The sequence below is a fragment of the Zalophus californianus genome, chromosome 1 (assembly GCF_009762305.2).
Source record: "Zalophus californianus isolate mZalCal1 chromosome 1, mZalCal1.pri.v2, whole genome shotgun sequence".
In the NCBI taxonomy this organism is placed as follows: Eukaryota; Metazoa; Chordata; class Mammalia; order Carnivora; family Otariidae; genus Zalophus; species Zalophus californianus.
This window is the reverse complement of record NC_045595.1, coordinates 213,759-228,032: the sequence shown is the minus strand read 5'-3', so window position 1 is coordinate 228,032 and position 14,274 is coordinate 213,759. Positions and strand designations below refer to the sequence as shown.

Below are 14,274 nucleotides of genomic sequence, written 5' to 3'. Positions count from 1 at the left end.
GTTTCCTGAGCATCATGCTGGCGTGCCCAGGCGCGAGTCCCCACCGCGAGACACTTGGCTTTGTCCCCAGAGCCCAGGTCCCCTCATCAGTCAGCTGGGACCAGAACGACCTCGCCAATCACAGGGCACTGGGGAAGGTGAGCTGGTGTTTACGGTGGGGTGACAAGTGTCCATGTCTGTGCTGGGCTGAATTGTGCCCCCCATCCGTGTCCAGAGGAACCTGAGGACGCGCCCTTATCTTGGAGTAGTTGCAGGTGTAATCAGGTTGAAATGAGGTCACACTGGAGCAGGGCAGGCCCTATCCTATGGCTGATGTCCTCATAAAAGGGGAATTCTGACACAGAGCAGAAGCCACGTGACCACGGAGGCAGCCACGGGAGGGACACGGCCCCAGGCGGAGGGAACGCCTGGAGCCCCCAGGAGCTGGAGGAGCCAGGAAGGGCCCTCCGCTGGAGCCTGCCCACCTTGATCTCTGACTTCGGGCCCCAGAATGTGGAAGGATAGGATCCACTGTTCTGAGGGCCGGCCTTGGGACTTTGCCTCCCTCGGAGGCAGTACGTACCACTATCCCGGGGAAACCGTCAGAGAACAGAGAGATCGTTTTACCCTGTAGAAGGCCCTGGGCAGTGCTCTGAGTCCCCAGGCAGGGTGGGGTCCTTCTCATTTGTGCTGGTGGCCTTCTGCTTACCTGGGGACCTGTGGGGGGGGCCCCACTGGGCTAGGAAGGAACAGCTGGGATGGGGAGATAAGCCTTCCCCTCAACCCCCCGCCCTGATCTGCAGCCAGATGGAGCCACGCCAGGACCCGGACAAGGCCCAAGGCTTCCTTCCTGGCCTCCCTGCCTCTAAACGTGGTTCTCCCTTGAGGATGTCACAGAACAATACAACCCGTGGCTTCCTGCAAAGCAAGTACAGGGGCCACGGTGCTGGAGGGGGCATGGCGGCAGGCCAGCTCTTCTGTGCAGGAAAGAAGTGGCCAGAGCGGAAGGCCACGGATGTTCCCAGCAGCCAAGTGGAGACACAGCCCAAATGTCCATGGGCAGGTGGACAGAACACACAGGCCCCCACGCACGGGCACGTGACCTCAGCTGCAAGCAGGAGGGAGGCGCCCACATGCGTGGCCCCAGGGACGGACCCTGAGCCCACGACGCTCAGGGAGGGAGCCAGACACGGAAGGCCACATGGGGTGTGAGTCCACGTCGGTGACACGTCCAGAACAGGCTCATCCGTGGACGGGAAGGGAGCTCGTGGGGGCCGGGGGCTGGGGGGGGGGAGAGGTGACAGCTGATGGAGACGGGGTTTCCTTCTAAGGTGATGGAACGTTCTAGAGGTGCTGGTTGCACAACCCTGTGAATGTACTAACACCCCCTGAATTAGGCACGTCTGCAGCAAGCGTGTGAATTGTATCTCAATAAAGATGTTACCAAAAAAATAGAGGAAGACGATACTGGAGTATCGCTGTTCAGTGTCTCTGCACCCCACACCCCAGCGCCCCGCCTCCCTGCAGGCCTGCACAACGCAGTGGCTGCCCCGGGCCCAGCGCCGGCTGACGCACCTCTGCCCCGGGCCCTGGGGCCCCCTGCCTGGAGCCTGTCTTGGGCAAAGCTGGTCCTTGACTTTAGCTGGACTCCACGAACAGCCTTGAAAGTGCAACCTGCTTCATCAGTAGGGAAACTGGCCTGTGTGGAACAGAAGTGGGGTCAGAGTCCACACAGGTCCATGTGGTTTATTACAATCCATCCCCTTTCCCCTCCCCACAATCCTGCAGGGGAGGGTTCTGCCAGGCAAGGGAGTAGGGTCATCCCCGGGGTGCCAGGTCTGAGGCAGGGGCCACAGTGGCTAGCGACCTGAGACAGGACACGAGGGGCCACAGCAGGGGCCTGGGAGGTTTGACCTTAGAGCCACAGGACAGAATTCTAGCCAGCTGACCTCTGCCCTACACCAGGGCCCCCGAGTTCCCTGCCAGAAGCGACGGAACACAGATCACCCCTGTGCCCGCTGGAGGGGCCCTGACTCCGGGGCACAGACCCAGCCCCATGGCCATAGGGGACTGTCCCGTGACTCCCTACATCCTTCCTTCATGTCCTTCTGACACGCTTTGCTGCTCCTTCCTGTTCCGGGGCCTTTGCACATGCTGCATCCATGCCCTGATCACTGGCACTAGAGTTCAAACCCCAGCTTCACCATGACCTGTGTGACTCTGGGCAGCTTACTTAACCTCTCTGTGCCTCAGTTTCTGCATCTGAGAAATGGGCTAATGCCAGTGTCCACCTCCAGGACCACCCAGAGAAAGGAAAATAGGGGGCTTGTCTGGTGGCCCCCACCATGGGCTGATGTCCTGCTGCCAGGCCAGGCTGCCCCAGCCCTCCCCACTGGTGCTCCTGCACCTTGCAGGGAGTGATGCTGCCAGGCCAGAAGTGAGCCTTGTTGCAGGTCTGTATGTCCAGCATCTGCAGGTCCAGCTCCCGAAGTGCCCTGGCCAGTGGGTCAGCCCCCAGCCCGTCGTGCTGCACCATGTTGGTGCTGCCACCGGAGACAGGCCAGGAGCTGGGGTTCCTGCTGCAGGCGACAGGAAGGGGTAGGTCAGTGGAGGGGTGCAGGGAGGGGAGCAGTGGAGGATGGGGGCCTGGGGTGCAAGCTATTACTCCTCCCGGCTGCCCCCAGCACCTTGAGCATCTGGAGGTGGTTCTCTAGACTAGGGGCCAGCTTACGTGTGGGATGCTAGGCAACTGCCCTGATGCAGGAGGTAAGGCTGGGGTCTCCAAGCGTGGGAGCCCCTGCACCAGCCTCAGCGGCTATGTTGTGCGGGCAGCGGGGTCAGGGTGTGGGCCATGGCCCCTCCACTGGCTCCTCTCTGGCCAGTCCTCCTCTGTTCCCACCGCTGCCCCAGACTCCAGAACGTGTGTCCAAAAATGCCAAGCCCCTGGCTGCAGCCCCTGCAATCCAGTGACTGGTTCAGAGGCTGGGCCCATCAGCACTGATCCTTGTAAATGTAGAGAAGCTCTTTCCACGGGGCCCAGGGTGCCCGTCCTTCCACCATGTGGGAAAGTCTTCCTGATCATGTGGCTAAGGGGCAAAACAGCAGAGCTGAGAGGCAGGCAGGCTCCTGAGGGCCCCACGTGAGCACCTGAAGCAAGCTGTGCCTGGAAGATCCCCTTCGGTCACCTCACCAGCTTCATCTGGGGCCTTCATGGCCAGCCAGCTCCAGGATGGGTTTATGTGGTGGCTCCACCAGGGCATCAAGGGCCAGGTTCCTGCTGGTGATGACCGTGCCACCCTCGCGGGCCAGCTCTAGCCCCATGGCCAGGTGTCACAAGAGACCCAGCTCCGACCAGTGGAAAGGCACTTTGTCGTAGTCAGTAGCCCTTCCTCACGGCCTCCCACGGCCTCCCACGGCCCCACGACCGGCCTACATCTCTAAGGACCTACCCACCCCCTTGGGGTGACAGAGGGGGCAGAGCAGGGTGGGGTCCCTCACGGCTGCCCAGGCAGCCGTCAGCACCCACGGTGAGTGTACAAGGCCCGCACCCCCAGCCCCACACAGGTGCAGACCACGTGAGGGCAAGGAGCGGGGGGCATGCTTATGACCCAGTGATGTGAATCTCAAAGCTCTGTCGCCTCCTGGGGAGAGCCAGGTTAGGGCTGGGTGCCCCACGCCCTGCCGGGACCTTCCTACCGCAGCGGCGAGAGGCCCCGGACCCCTGACATGACCACCCCACTTCCTGGGAGGTTCGGGCTGATGGGCGGGACAGTTGCCATCGCGCTCTGGCTCTCACCTGTGCACAGGCCCCCAGGGCCGGCAGAGGGGAAGTGGGGTCACCATGGTGCTCAGGGCGTCTGACCTCTTCCATGAACTTTCCAAAGCAGCTCTTACTCTGCTGGACGTGGAGTGATTAGGGTGTCCGCCTGGCTGGTCCCAAGGGGAGAGGAGCCCCCTGAGGAGGAGGGTCACTCAGAGAAAGCTGAGCTGTGCAGCTGTCCCGGATTAGCAATTTAGCACACATTCAGCGCCCGAGACCACACAAGCTCATCCTTCCACAGTGCTGGCGACCAGAGGGAGGAAACGGGCCTCAGGCGGCCAGAGTCCTGCCGTGGGCAGGGTTGGCTCCTCCAGAGACTCCAGGGCAGAACCCCTTCCTTGCCTTTTCTAATTCTCAGAGACAGATTCCGGGAGTAGGGCACGGACGTCTTTGGAGCTGTTACTCTGCTGACCACAGGCCTGGGGAGACAGAGCCTGGACAGAACACGTGCCTGGATCCAGCTATGCCTGAAACCATGGCCTTTCACTCATAGAAGCAGTGAAATTCCAGTTGGCTTGAGTCAATTTTGCCCTTTGCCACTGAAGGGGTCATCATAAAGGAGAGGTGGCTAAAACCAAATGATCACACAGACCGATGAACTCACCCAGGTGCGGGGACTCTGGAAACACATTACCACCCATTTCCTCGTTTGGTGGCGTCTGGCAAGGGAGTCCTATCTTCACCCAGGAGGGTGTGTCAGGCGAGGGATGAGCTCAGGAGAAATTAGTGTTTAAAGAGTGTTCACGTGTCCTATCTAGCTTAGTTGTAACCACCCCAGCACGTAGGCCCTCACCGGGCACCTAGACAGAGAGCACTTGGAATTTCAGATCAACGACAAACACTGTCTTGGTAAGAAAAGTATGCCCCAAATATGGCACAGGATACATATATACACGGTATCATATATATACAGTAAGAACGATTTATCTGAACTTTGTATGTGACTGGGCAACCCTAATTGCCTTTCTCTTGCAGCTTCCAATGCTGAGGGTCGTTGATGCCGCTTGTCCACGGACAGGTTACAGGATTTGAACTGAGGCCTCAGATACCACAGTCAGATCTGGGGTGTGAGGCAGTTGTGTGGGGATGGTCCGAGGGGGAACACGACTCCCATCAAGAGGTGGGGTCCGGGTCCCCTCCTCTCGGGTCTGGCTGGGCTCATGCACACCTGTGTCCGATCTTGTGCAGAAATGGTGGTGTGACGTCCGCGTGGGTGGAAATGGCCCTGCTTGTGGCCCCTCAGCCTGGAGTCCGAGCCACCATGCCGTGAGGAAGCCCAAGCAGTGGGGGGAGGGGGGCACCCATGGGCGCCAGGTCCGCGGAGCCCAGGGGAGGACGCTGGACACCTCTGGGCCACCCAGACGGGGCGGAGCAGGGACAAGCCACCCCACTGTGCCCATCCCCTTCCTGACCGGCACCAGCGTCCCCTGTGCAGGGTGCCAGCCACACAGTGGGTTCACGGAAAACCCAGCCCCAGCCCCCACTCACGATCTGGAAACCCCGGTGCCCCGAGGCCCAAACTAGGAGCGGGGGGAGGGGAACAGGTGTGGCTGTCACAGCCCAGACTACTCACGTCAGCTGAGAACACCAGCTGCGAGTCCCGTCCAGAGGGGCCCCTCGCCGGTCCGGCACTTCCAGCCCTCTGGGTTGAAGAAAAGCCAGGAACTAAAATGAGTGTGTGAAACCTTCCGCGTTAGGAAGCCACCAGACCATGGAGGCTCACAGACAGCTGTGTTCACGGGGCTGAGGGCACACTGGGTGGGGGGGCACGGGAGAGGCCCTGGTGTGCAGGCCTCCGTGAGGGTCTGACCAGGTTCACCCTGGATGGCCTGGCCCCTTCTGCCCATCCCCCTCCTGCATGGGGTCAGCCAGGCCCAGCTGTGGTGCCTGGTCAGGCTGGGCATGTACCCGTCCGACCCATGGGGGACCTCGTCCCGACGACACCATCTGATCCTGAATTTGGGCCACTCTGGACTTGTCAGTTACAGGAAAATGAAGCCACAAGGCTTAGGTGACAGCAGCATGACGTAGGTAGGACCCCTTGGGGGTCCCGTGGCTGCAGAGGGGCCGCCAGGGGCCCAACGGTCAGCATGGAGAAGACTTACCACCCCGAGGCCCTGTGGGGTGGGCACGGGCCAGCTAACAGGTGTCTGGCCCCAGGTGGCCAGGGCGTCTGTTAACACAATGGCACCCTTCTGCCCAGACCCCAGATCCCTGCATCTCCTGGGGCGCCTGCAGGCACCCCAGCCCCTGCGCCTGGCAGGAAGGGTCACAGGCACGTGGGCACTGTGGGCATCCAGGGGCCCGGTGACAAACCGTTCTCTGCAGTCCTTTGGGGAGGCCAAGAAGAGCTTGGTTCTCTAGCTTCTCATAAAGTCGTTTTATTTAGATTCCAAACAAACCAAAGCAGAGAGAAGAGGTGACCACAAGTGAATCCGTCCACACACGAGCGGGGAGCCCGAGTCTCTGGCTCCAGCCAGCAGGAGCCGCGGACGAGCGGGGGGTCCAGGTCCCTCAGGCCCCTGCCGCCCAGGGAGGGAGGACAGGGCGGGTGGCCCTCCCCTCGGAAGCAGAGGACCCAGGACACACGCGGGGGAGGAGGGCGACCCCCGAGGAGACCACCCGAGGGGCCAGGCAGCACCCCTCCCGCGAGGCAGTCTCGGCGCCACACAGTCCGGGCCTGCTGAGGTAAGATCTGTAAGTTTATTCTCGGGGTCGCGGTGTCAGGACTCCTCGGTGCCAGAGTCGTCGTCCTCGTCCCCGAAGCAGCTGTCGGCCTCGGCCTCGGGCTCGCCGTCCTCGTAGTAGTCGTCGTAGAAGAGGTCCGAGCCCTCGTCAGGCGCCGGGGCCTTGGTCTTCACACAGTACTCGGCCAGCGTGGTGGGCACCTTCACGCCGTCCCGCTCCGCGTCCACCTTGGTTCCCAGGACCTGCTTCCTGGGGGAGAGAGGGCCTGCGGGTTACGGCTCTGTCGCCGCCGCGGTCCCACGCCAGGAGCCAGCCCAGAGCAGCTCAGGTGCCCCAGGCAAGGGCCAGGCAGAGCAGGGCCCACGGCACGGGGGACCCCGAGGACCAGAGACGAGCGGTTCTGTGAGGTGTTCGGCCACGCACAGCCCTGCCTGAGACAGCAGAGATTCGGCAGCAGGGGCGGCAGGGCTATGACTCCGGCCGGAACTCCCCGCTCTTGTGTTCGGTGCCTGGGCCAGCGCGGCGCCCACCACACACGGGGGGACGGGCGCGGACAAGCACGGCCCACACTAAGAGGAAAATGGGGCTGCGGACGCCAAGGGCTCACACCCAGCACAGCGCATGGCTCTCTGGAGACTCATACTGAGCACAGCACGACTCCCGAGGTGGGGGTGCTCCCACCTAGAGCCCGACGTCCCAGCACAAGGCACACCCGGAACGGACACTCTGCAGGACCACAGACAACGCGTCCCCTAAATGCACCCACCGGCAGAGCGTGTGGGGAACACGGCTTGGCGGGGAGGGTGTGGGGTGGGCAGAAGCACGCATCACAGCCTCCCTCACGTGGGCGCATGTGAGCGGCCCCATAGGGAGTGTCTTAAAGGATAAAAACAGTCTGGTTTTAATTCTGGTGCCACGTGGGAGGTGGCTGGGAAAAGAACTGGGGCGCGGAGCAGGCCGTGTGGGCAGGGCCCTCCCCAGGTGCTGAGCCCCACCGGGAGGGTCCCTCAGGGCAGCACCTGAGGCTCACTGCGCAAAACTCTGGGGACACGCATTCCCTGCGGCAACAGCCAGCTCTGCTGCTCCTCATCTGCACAAACCAAAAGCCGTGACCACCCAGCCTCAGGGGACAAACTTACTTCCTGGGACAACGGGGGACAAGGACATGTGGAAAGGGGCCGCTCTGCAGGCACAGGGGTCACCTTGGGGCTGTGTGCGTGGTGTTGGGGGGGTAAGATGCACTCGGGTCACACAAGCAATACTGCAGAAATTGTTCAGATTATGCTCACAGAAATCACTACAGAACCAGCAAAAACGGGCCAGACCCATAGAAGAAAGTGGACGTGGTTTCACCCTGAGAAGAGAGAGCTAAAATCAGCAGAAAGGGTTACTACAGAGCAGACGGGTGGGGGGGGGGGAGGTGTGCACGCTGACGACACCCTGCATCCATCCAGGTGCACCTGGAGTACAGGGAACCGGGGGGCCACGGATGACAGGAGCACTGACGAGCGGGGGGGGGGGGGGGGGGGGGGGGGGAGAGAGTCTGTGGCCCGCCAGCGCGGATGGGCCTCCAAGGTCAGGCAGAGCAGCCGCCACAGAAGGCCAGGCCGCGGGGAAGTCTGAGGAGCGGTGGTTTGTGCGGGTATCTGCAAGGCCACACAAAAACAGTAACTGTCAGGTGACCTAGGAAGATCACAAAGCTTCCTTTTCGTTTCTCCTTGAACATTCATTTCTCTGTCACGAACACATCACCTCCTCACCCAACGTGAGCTTCTGTAGCTTTATCTGCATGAACTATGCCAGATTAAAGTGCACAGCGGTGACTTCTGAGCCACATATGTCCCATGACACCACCCCCTCACCCCGGAGGTTCTGCTGTGCCTCTGAAGGCCTGCCGCCCTGACAGCCACAGACGTGCCCTTCGATGCTGTGCGGACGTACACCAGGGTTGTTGCCAGTTTCTGGCAAACTGAAGCCAACGTTCTGAACGTTCGTGTGGATGCTGGTGTGGTCACTGTCTCCACTTCTCTGGGGTACTTAGACCTCTAACGGCGGGGTTGTACTGCAGCTACATGCAGACCTTACGCATCCTTCTAGGTAAAAGGTAAACAACAGAGAATTTTTGGAAAAAACCTAATGAAGGGTTAAGTTGGTCATGAACAAATCTGTAAACCACATTACAAAGTAACAATGGACAATGGACACAGAGCAGCTCACACAATGCAACAGAACAAGGGAGAGAAAAGCAGGTCAAGTGGCTCTGGGGCCTGAGCGGACAGCTTGTCTACCCTGGGCCTTAAAGCACATTTCCACCCTGGTCCGGCACCTGCACCGCGCAGCATTCATTCTGTAAGAAGATTTCTTTCCAGGGATGGTCACCCACTTATTCCTAAGCAGGGAGCACTGGAAACGACCAAAACGAGAGCTGGATGGTTAGTTCTGGCCAATCCCTACACGACACACTGCTTGTAAAACCAAGAAAAAAATCTATTTTTTAGAAAAAAAGTGATTTTTTAAACACACCAGTATTGTGATCATTTTCTGTCTTTAGAAAATGATTCTAAGTTTCAAAATTATAAATGTAAATGATGTTCACAGCAGATCATGATGTGGAAAAGATACAGTGTGATACGTGAAAAACAAATTGCCCCCAGAAGAGAAAGCATGAAACAAAGTTGAGGGCAGGAGCCAGTCCGGGAAGGACCTGTTATGGAGCACCGCCCACCTGCTGGATACTCATCATGGGGTGAGCAGGGGGCCAGGCTGCCCAGCAGGGGGTAAGACCCCAAGTATCGCCGAGCGTCACTGTGTTTCAGTCACGCAGCGAAGGCACCGCGGTAAGACCTTGTTCAAGCTTGGTGGTGGACGCTCGGGGGCTGGAGAAGGCGCACGCCATTAGGCCTGACCACGCGTACTTGGAAAGCACAGACACCGCCATTTCGCACGGTTCAGATGCAGTAAGCTACACACACGTGGTAGACACACAGACCACGTGCCTGCAGGACTGGCGCACCTCACAGCGTGACAGAGAGAAATAACACCTCTTTTCTTACAAAAAGCGGGGTGGGGGCACCCAGTGCACTGGCCACCCCCCAGTGACCGGGTCTCCCTCCCGGGACCGCTGCCCGTGAGTAAAGCCCAGGCGCGAGGGCCTCACCTGATGATGTCCGTGTACTCCCGGTCCTTGCCTTTGCTCTCTTTCCACTTCCTGTACATCACAGAGGCGTCCACGTTGGCCGGGGAGAAGGTGTTAGGTTCGTTGAGGAGCGAGATGACACTCAGCAGGATGGTCCTGGGGGAGCGTGGAGTCAGCAGGTGCAGGGTGCTCTCTGGCCACACCACCCCCCAAGGAGCTGGGCCTAGTGCCACAGCATTCGTGGAGATACCCAGAGGCCAGCACCCGCCCAGGGGCCCCCATGGCCCCCAACCCTGCAGGCGACATTTGGTGCTGCTGGTTTTTGTCTCAGGCCCCTAGGATAGCAGGGGCCGACTCCCAGCCCATCCCCCTCCACCCCGCCCGCTGGCCCAGGCCCTGGGACAAGACATGTGTGGGCAGCTGAAGCCAGGACCACCTTCGCTCCCCATGTCCTTGTCCCCAAGACATCCTGTAGGCAAGTGGGTCCCTCCGTGCCACCAGCTTTTACGGCTTGGGCTGGACTAAAGATGTGCAGGCAGGGAGGCCGGCCCACTCAGGGCGAACGGCTCAGTCCCGAGACGGAGGCGACTGCGCTCTGGGAGGGGACTGAGGCAGGAGGAGAGACCCCAGGGACAGGCAGAGGGACTGTGGGAGAGGAAATATGGACTCGAGACTCGCAGTGGCTGTTCCCGATGGTGGGGCACGGGGTATCAGGAGACGAGAGGAGAGGGTCTTGGGGCCCCCGGCACCCTGCGGGAGGCCAGCTTGCAGGGATCTCACAGCACTGCAGGGAATCGCGTCCCTGAGAGCAAGACAGGTGCCCTCCCACAGCTGTGTCTCCAGGCCTGGCCAGGCCTCAGGAAGCCCCACAGGAGCAAAGTCAGGAATGCTGCTGCGGGACAGGGTCCATCTACCAAGCAGCCCCTCAGACAGGGCCCGGTCTAGTCTCACCTGACGTTCTGGGTGGGGTTCCACCGCTCTGAGGGCAGCTCCCCGCTCTGGGGGTCATCGACTGGGGGGTGGAGGATGGAAATGCATACGTCCCCCGTCTGTGTGGGGACAGGAAAGAGGGATCAGTGCTCACACCACTCCCCACTCTCATCAGGCAGCGCAGTGTCTCCCCCCACCCCCCGGCCCCAATATGGAGAGGCTGGGAGAGGCATGCCTGGTGGACTCACCTCATAGATGTTGGGGTGCCACATCTTGGTCAGGAATCGGAAGGCCGGTGGGGAGTACGGATAGTCGATGGGGAACTTGAGGCGTGCCTGGGGAGGGGCAGAGGGCAGGAGGGCTCAGCCAGTGCTTGGGGACTGTGCCCATGAACACTCAAACAAGGATGTCAATCAGGACAGACACGCCCACCACAAGAGGGCCGCCTGGACACATGCCTGTCACACATGCCCCTCAAAGGCCTCCTAGGACTATTTGGGGTCATCTGAGCTGATCTGGGCCCCTACCCTGCTGCTGAGGAGCAACTCTAAGGCCAGTCTCAGCGCAGACCTGTGGGAGGGACCAGGAGCCGGGCCCCAGGGAGCATGGCGGGTTCAGGCCAGCACATAGCTCCGGGCTGGCAGGGCCCTGGACACTGTGCACCCCCAGCACGGTCGGTGGTGGACTCCCCAGCCTCAGTTTCCAGGTTGCGGGGAAGATTAAAATAGACGTGTGTTCACTCAGCAATCACTCCCGCCACCTCCGTGGGCCGGGCCCTGTGGGAGGAGATGAGTCAGTGCTGGATGGACAGGCTCTCTGCCCACAAGTGTCCATTACGGGGGGCCAGGAAGGCAAACAGGAAGGTCATGGGACAGATGCGGAGGGCCACCTGCCCAGGTGACAGAGCTGCTCAGGCCTCAGCAGGTAAAGAAGCTTCATTTGCTTGTTTAAGCCCCAGTCCCAGACATCGGGACGCCTGGCGGCACTCCAGGCTCTCGGGGGCTAGCCTGTGTGCGGGGAGCCAGAGCTGGGCACCTGTGCTGCAACTCCCCTAGGCCCATCTTTGGAAAGTGACCCTCCTGGGCAGGGGGCGTTCAGGGCATTTAGGGGAAGTCCCTCTGTTCTGGGGTGACCATGCTGAGGCCCAGAAGGTAAGTAACTTGCTGGTGACTGCAGAGCAAACCTAGAACTCGGAACCTGCCCTACAGATTTCTAAGTGATGGCCCTGAGAACAGGTGCAGCCTGCTGAGCCCTCCCCGGCACCCAACACCCACCAAGTCCCACCGCATACTGTTTCAAGCATCCCTGGACAGGACTTCACCGCTGAGCCAACCGAGGCTCAGAGAAGAAAAGTACCTTGCCCAAGGACACACAGCGGGTAAGCTGGGAGGAGGAGGCTCCTCAACTGCTCCTCTCTGGCACCCCCTTCTGTACACTGCATTGCCTGAAAGCTCACTACGGCTTAGACGGCCAAGCTGGCAAGGAAGACGCTGTGGGAACTCGTTGGGAAGTGATGATGGCCCTCAGGGGCTTCCCAGTGTGCATTTCCACACTTCCTCTCCCCGCCCAGTCCCACCTAGACAGGAGGACCTCAGTGGGTGACCACCCTAGGGCCACGCTGGCTTCGTGGAGGACAGGACCTGTGGCAGATGTGTTTGGAATCTGGCAGTTCCTTCTCTAGAAACATGGGATGATCCCCCCGATGCCAGCCTGGAGGATCTACCCACAATCCCTGCAACCATTAGTGGGCAAAAGTCAGAAACCCACATCCTTTCCTTCCAGACCTGTGAGCTCACTTAAGAGTCCTGGCCTGCCTGGTCTCAGGGTGGGACTCCATCATCCTGGCTGTGAGCGGAGCCCTTCTCCTTACAGCCCGAAGCAGACAAAAGAGGCCGGGAGAGGGCCCTAGTTAAACCGTTAGGCGATCAACCCCAAATCCATTCCCTGCGTGTCAGAGGCCGTGTTCCTGATGTGGAAGCCAGCCCAGGGCTACCCACACTCATCCCGATCCCACCGCAGCACCAAGGGAACCTCAACTCAGGAATCACCCCCAGCTGACCAGGCTGCTCCCTCACGGCCACTGAGCAGGCTCAACTGAAACATTAGCCAAAGTGCAAACACAGACATCTGTCCTGGGAGCATCGCCGGCCCCTCCCCCACAGCCTGGTCTAGCTGTGGTTCCTGCTCCCCACCCAGGCCTCAGCCAGGCAGAACCTGGCAGGGCTGTGCAGCCTCTTGGCAGGCAGGCAGGGGTGGGGTGGGGTGGGGTGGGGTGGGGTGGGGGTGTTCCTAGGCTGACGGCTCATTCCCCACCTCTCATGCAGGGAGACCTGGGCCCTGTGCCTGTGGCTCAAAGAGCGAAGCCCTGCAATCTGAGAAGAGTCCTTCCAAGGCCACGTCTGGGCTCTGACGGTGAGGCCAAGAAAGCTGCCTGGGTCCTGGCTCAAGTCCCTTGTCACACTCGTCGGAAACAGCCAGTCCCAGGGACAGCACCCCCTCCCTGCTCCCAGCAACAAAAGAGAACTGCTCTGGACGACACTACCAGAGGACAGAAAAAACGACCCAGAGGTTGAGATCGAGCTCCAAGAGGCCATCTGCTTGGCGGTGGAACCGGGGAAAGGCCAGCTGGGGTGAGAGAGGGGCCCAGGGCCCGGCAGTCGCTCTCTGCGGTGTGGCTCTCCAGACAAAGTGGATGGCGGTGGTGACAAGCCTCAACCTTCCCGCGAGAACAGGTTACATAAAGCTCGGATGCAGCCAAGAGGGCCTGGCCCGCTGCTGTCGAGAAGGGTGGCCGCTGTCCAAGCAGCCCCAGCTGGCAGGGCCCCATCCGGGCCTTTGTTGGAGCCCCAGCAAGCGGCGGGGCAGCCCCCCCCGAGGCTGGCCTCCCTCCCTCTCTCCCCCAACCCCGTGCTCCCCAACAATAGGGCTTGCTGGGTCTGGGGAAGCTCTTTGTCTCCTCCGGGCAGGGGGCGGGGAAGGCAGCGGAGGGCCTGGGTCGGGCCGAGGCAAGCAAGAGCCCCACGCCCAAACCAACAGGCAGCGCCCCCGGGGCTCCTCTCTGGGGGTCTCGGGGGCTGGCTGGGAAAGCGGGGGCCTGCAGCTGCTTCACAGGGGCCGGACGGACAGAGGGGGGCCACCGAGAGGAGAGGGGCCTGACGGGAACCGGGACCGCGAGCCGCCGGCTCACCTTGAAGTAGCCGCCCTCGTAGTAGGTGTTGGGGGGCCCGAAGATGGCCACCTCCCAGTTGTACAGGTCACCCTCGTCCACCAGGGTCACCCGGAAGCCCTCCACCGGCTCCTCCTGCAGCCCCTTGAGCTCGAGCAGCAGCGCCTTCTGCGAGCTGGGCACCAGCGGCCGGGCCATGGCGGCGGCGGCGGCGGGGCCCGGGGTCGGGGACGCGCTGGGCCGCGGGGCCGCCGCAGAGGCGCGGGACGGGCCGGGCCGCGCGCCGGCCGGGGGGGCGCCGGGGCCGGGGCCGCCGCCGCCGCCTTCCTCCTCTACGCCGCCGCCGCCGCCGCCGCCAACGCCGCCGCCGCCGCCGCCGCCACTCGGGAGCCCTGAACGCTCCACTCGCTCTGGCGCCGCCGCCCGCCCGGCGCTCGCCTCGGCCTCGCCCGCGCGCCCCGCCCCACGCTGCGCCTGCGCGCCGCCTCCGGTCCCCGACCGCGCCTGCGCGCCGCGGCGGGGCCCGGACTGAGCCTGCGCGCCCGCCCGCGGGGC

At 61.7% G+C, this 14,274-nt stretch overlaps 1 protein-coding gene across 1 annotated transcript; it reads right to left on the bottom strand.

Moving 5' to 3' along the window:
• Positions 1 to 6,160: 6,160 nt before the first annotated feature.
• CDC34 (cell division cycle 34, ubiqiutin conjugating enzyme) lies at positions 6,161 to 13,968 on the bottom strand. The gene is made up of 5 exons (XM_027587275.1): positions 13,741 to 13,968; positions 10,802 to 10,888; positions 10,575 to 10,672; positions 9,645 to 9,779; positions 6,161 to 6,736 (listed from the first exon to the last, which is right to left on the bottom strand). Exons 1-5 carry the CDS (start codon positions 13,915 to 13,917, stop codon positions 6,523 to 6,525), a joined length of 711 nt encoding a protein of 236 aa, XP_027443076.1. The 5' UTR covers positions 13,918 to 13,968; the 3' UTR covers positions 6,161 to 6,522.
• Positions 13,969 to 14,274: the final 306 nt, after the last annotated feature.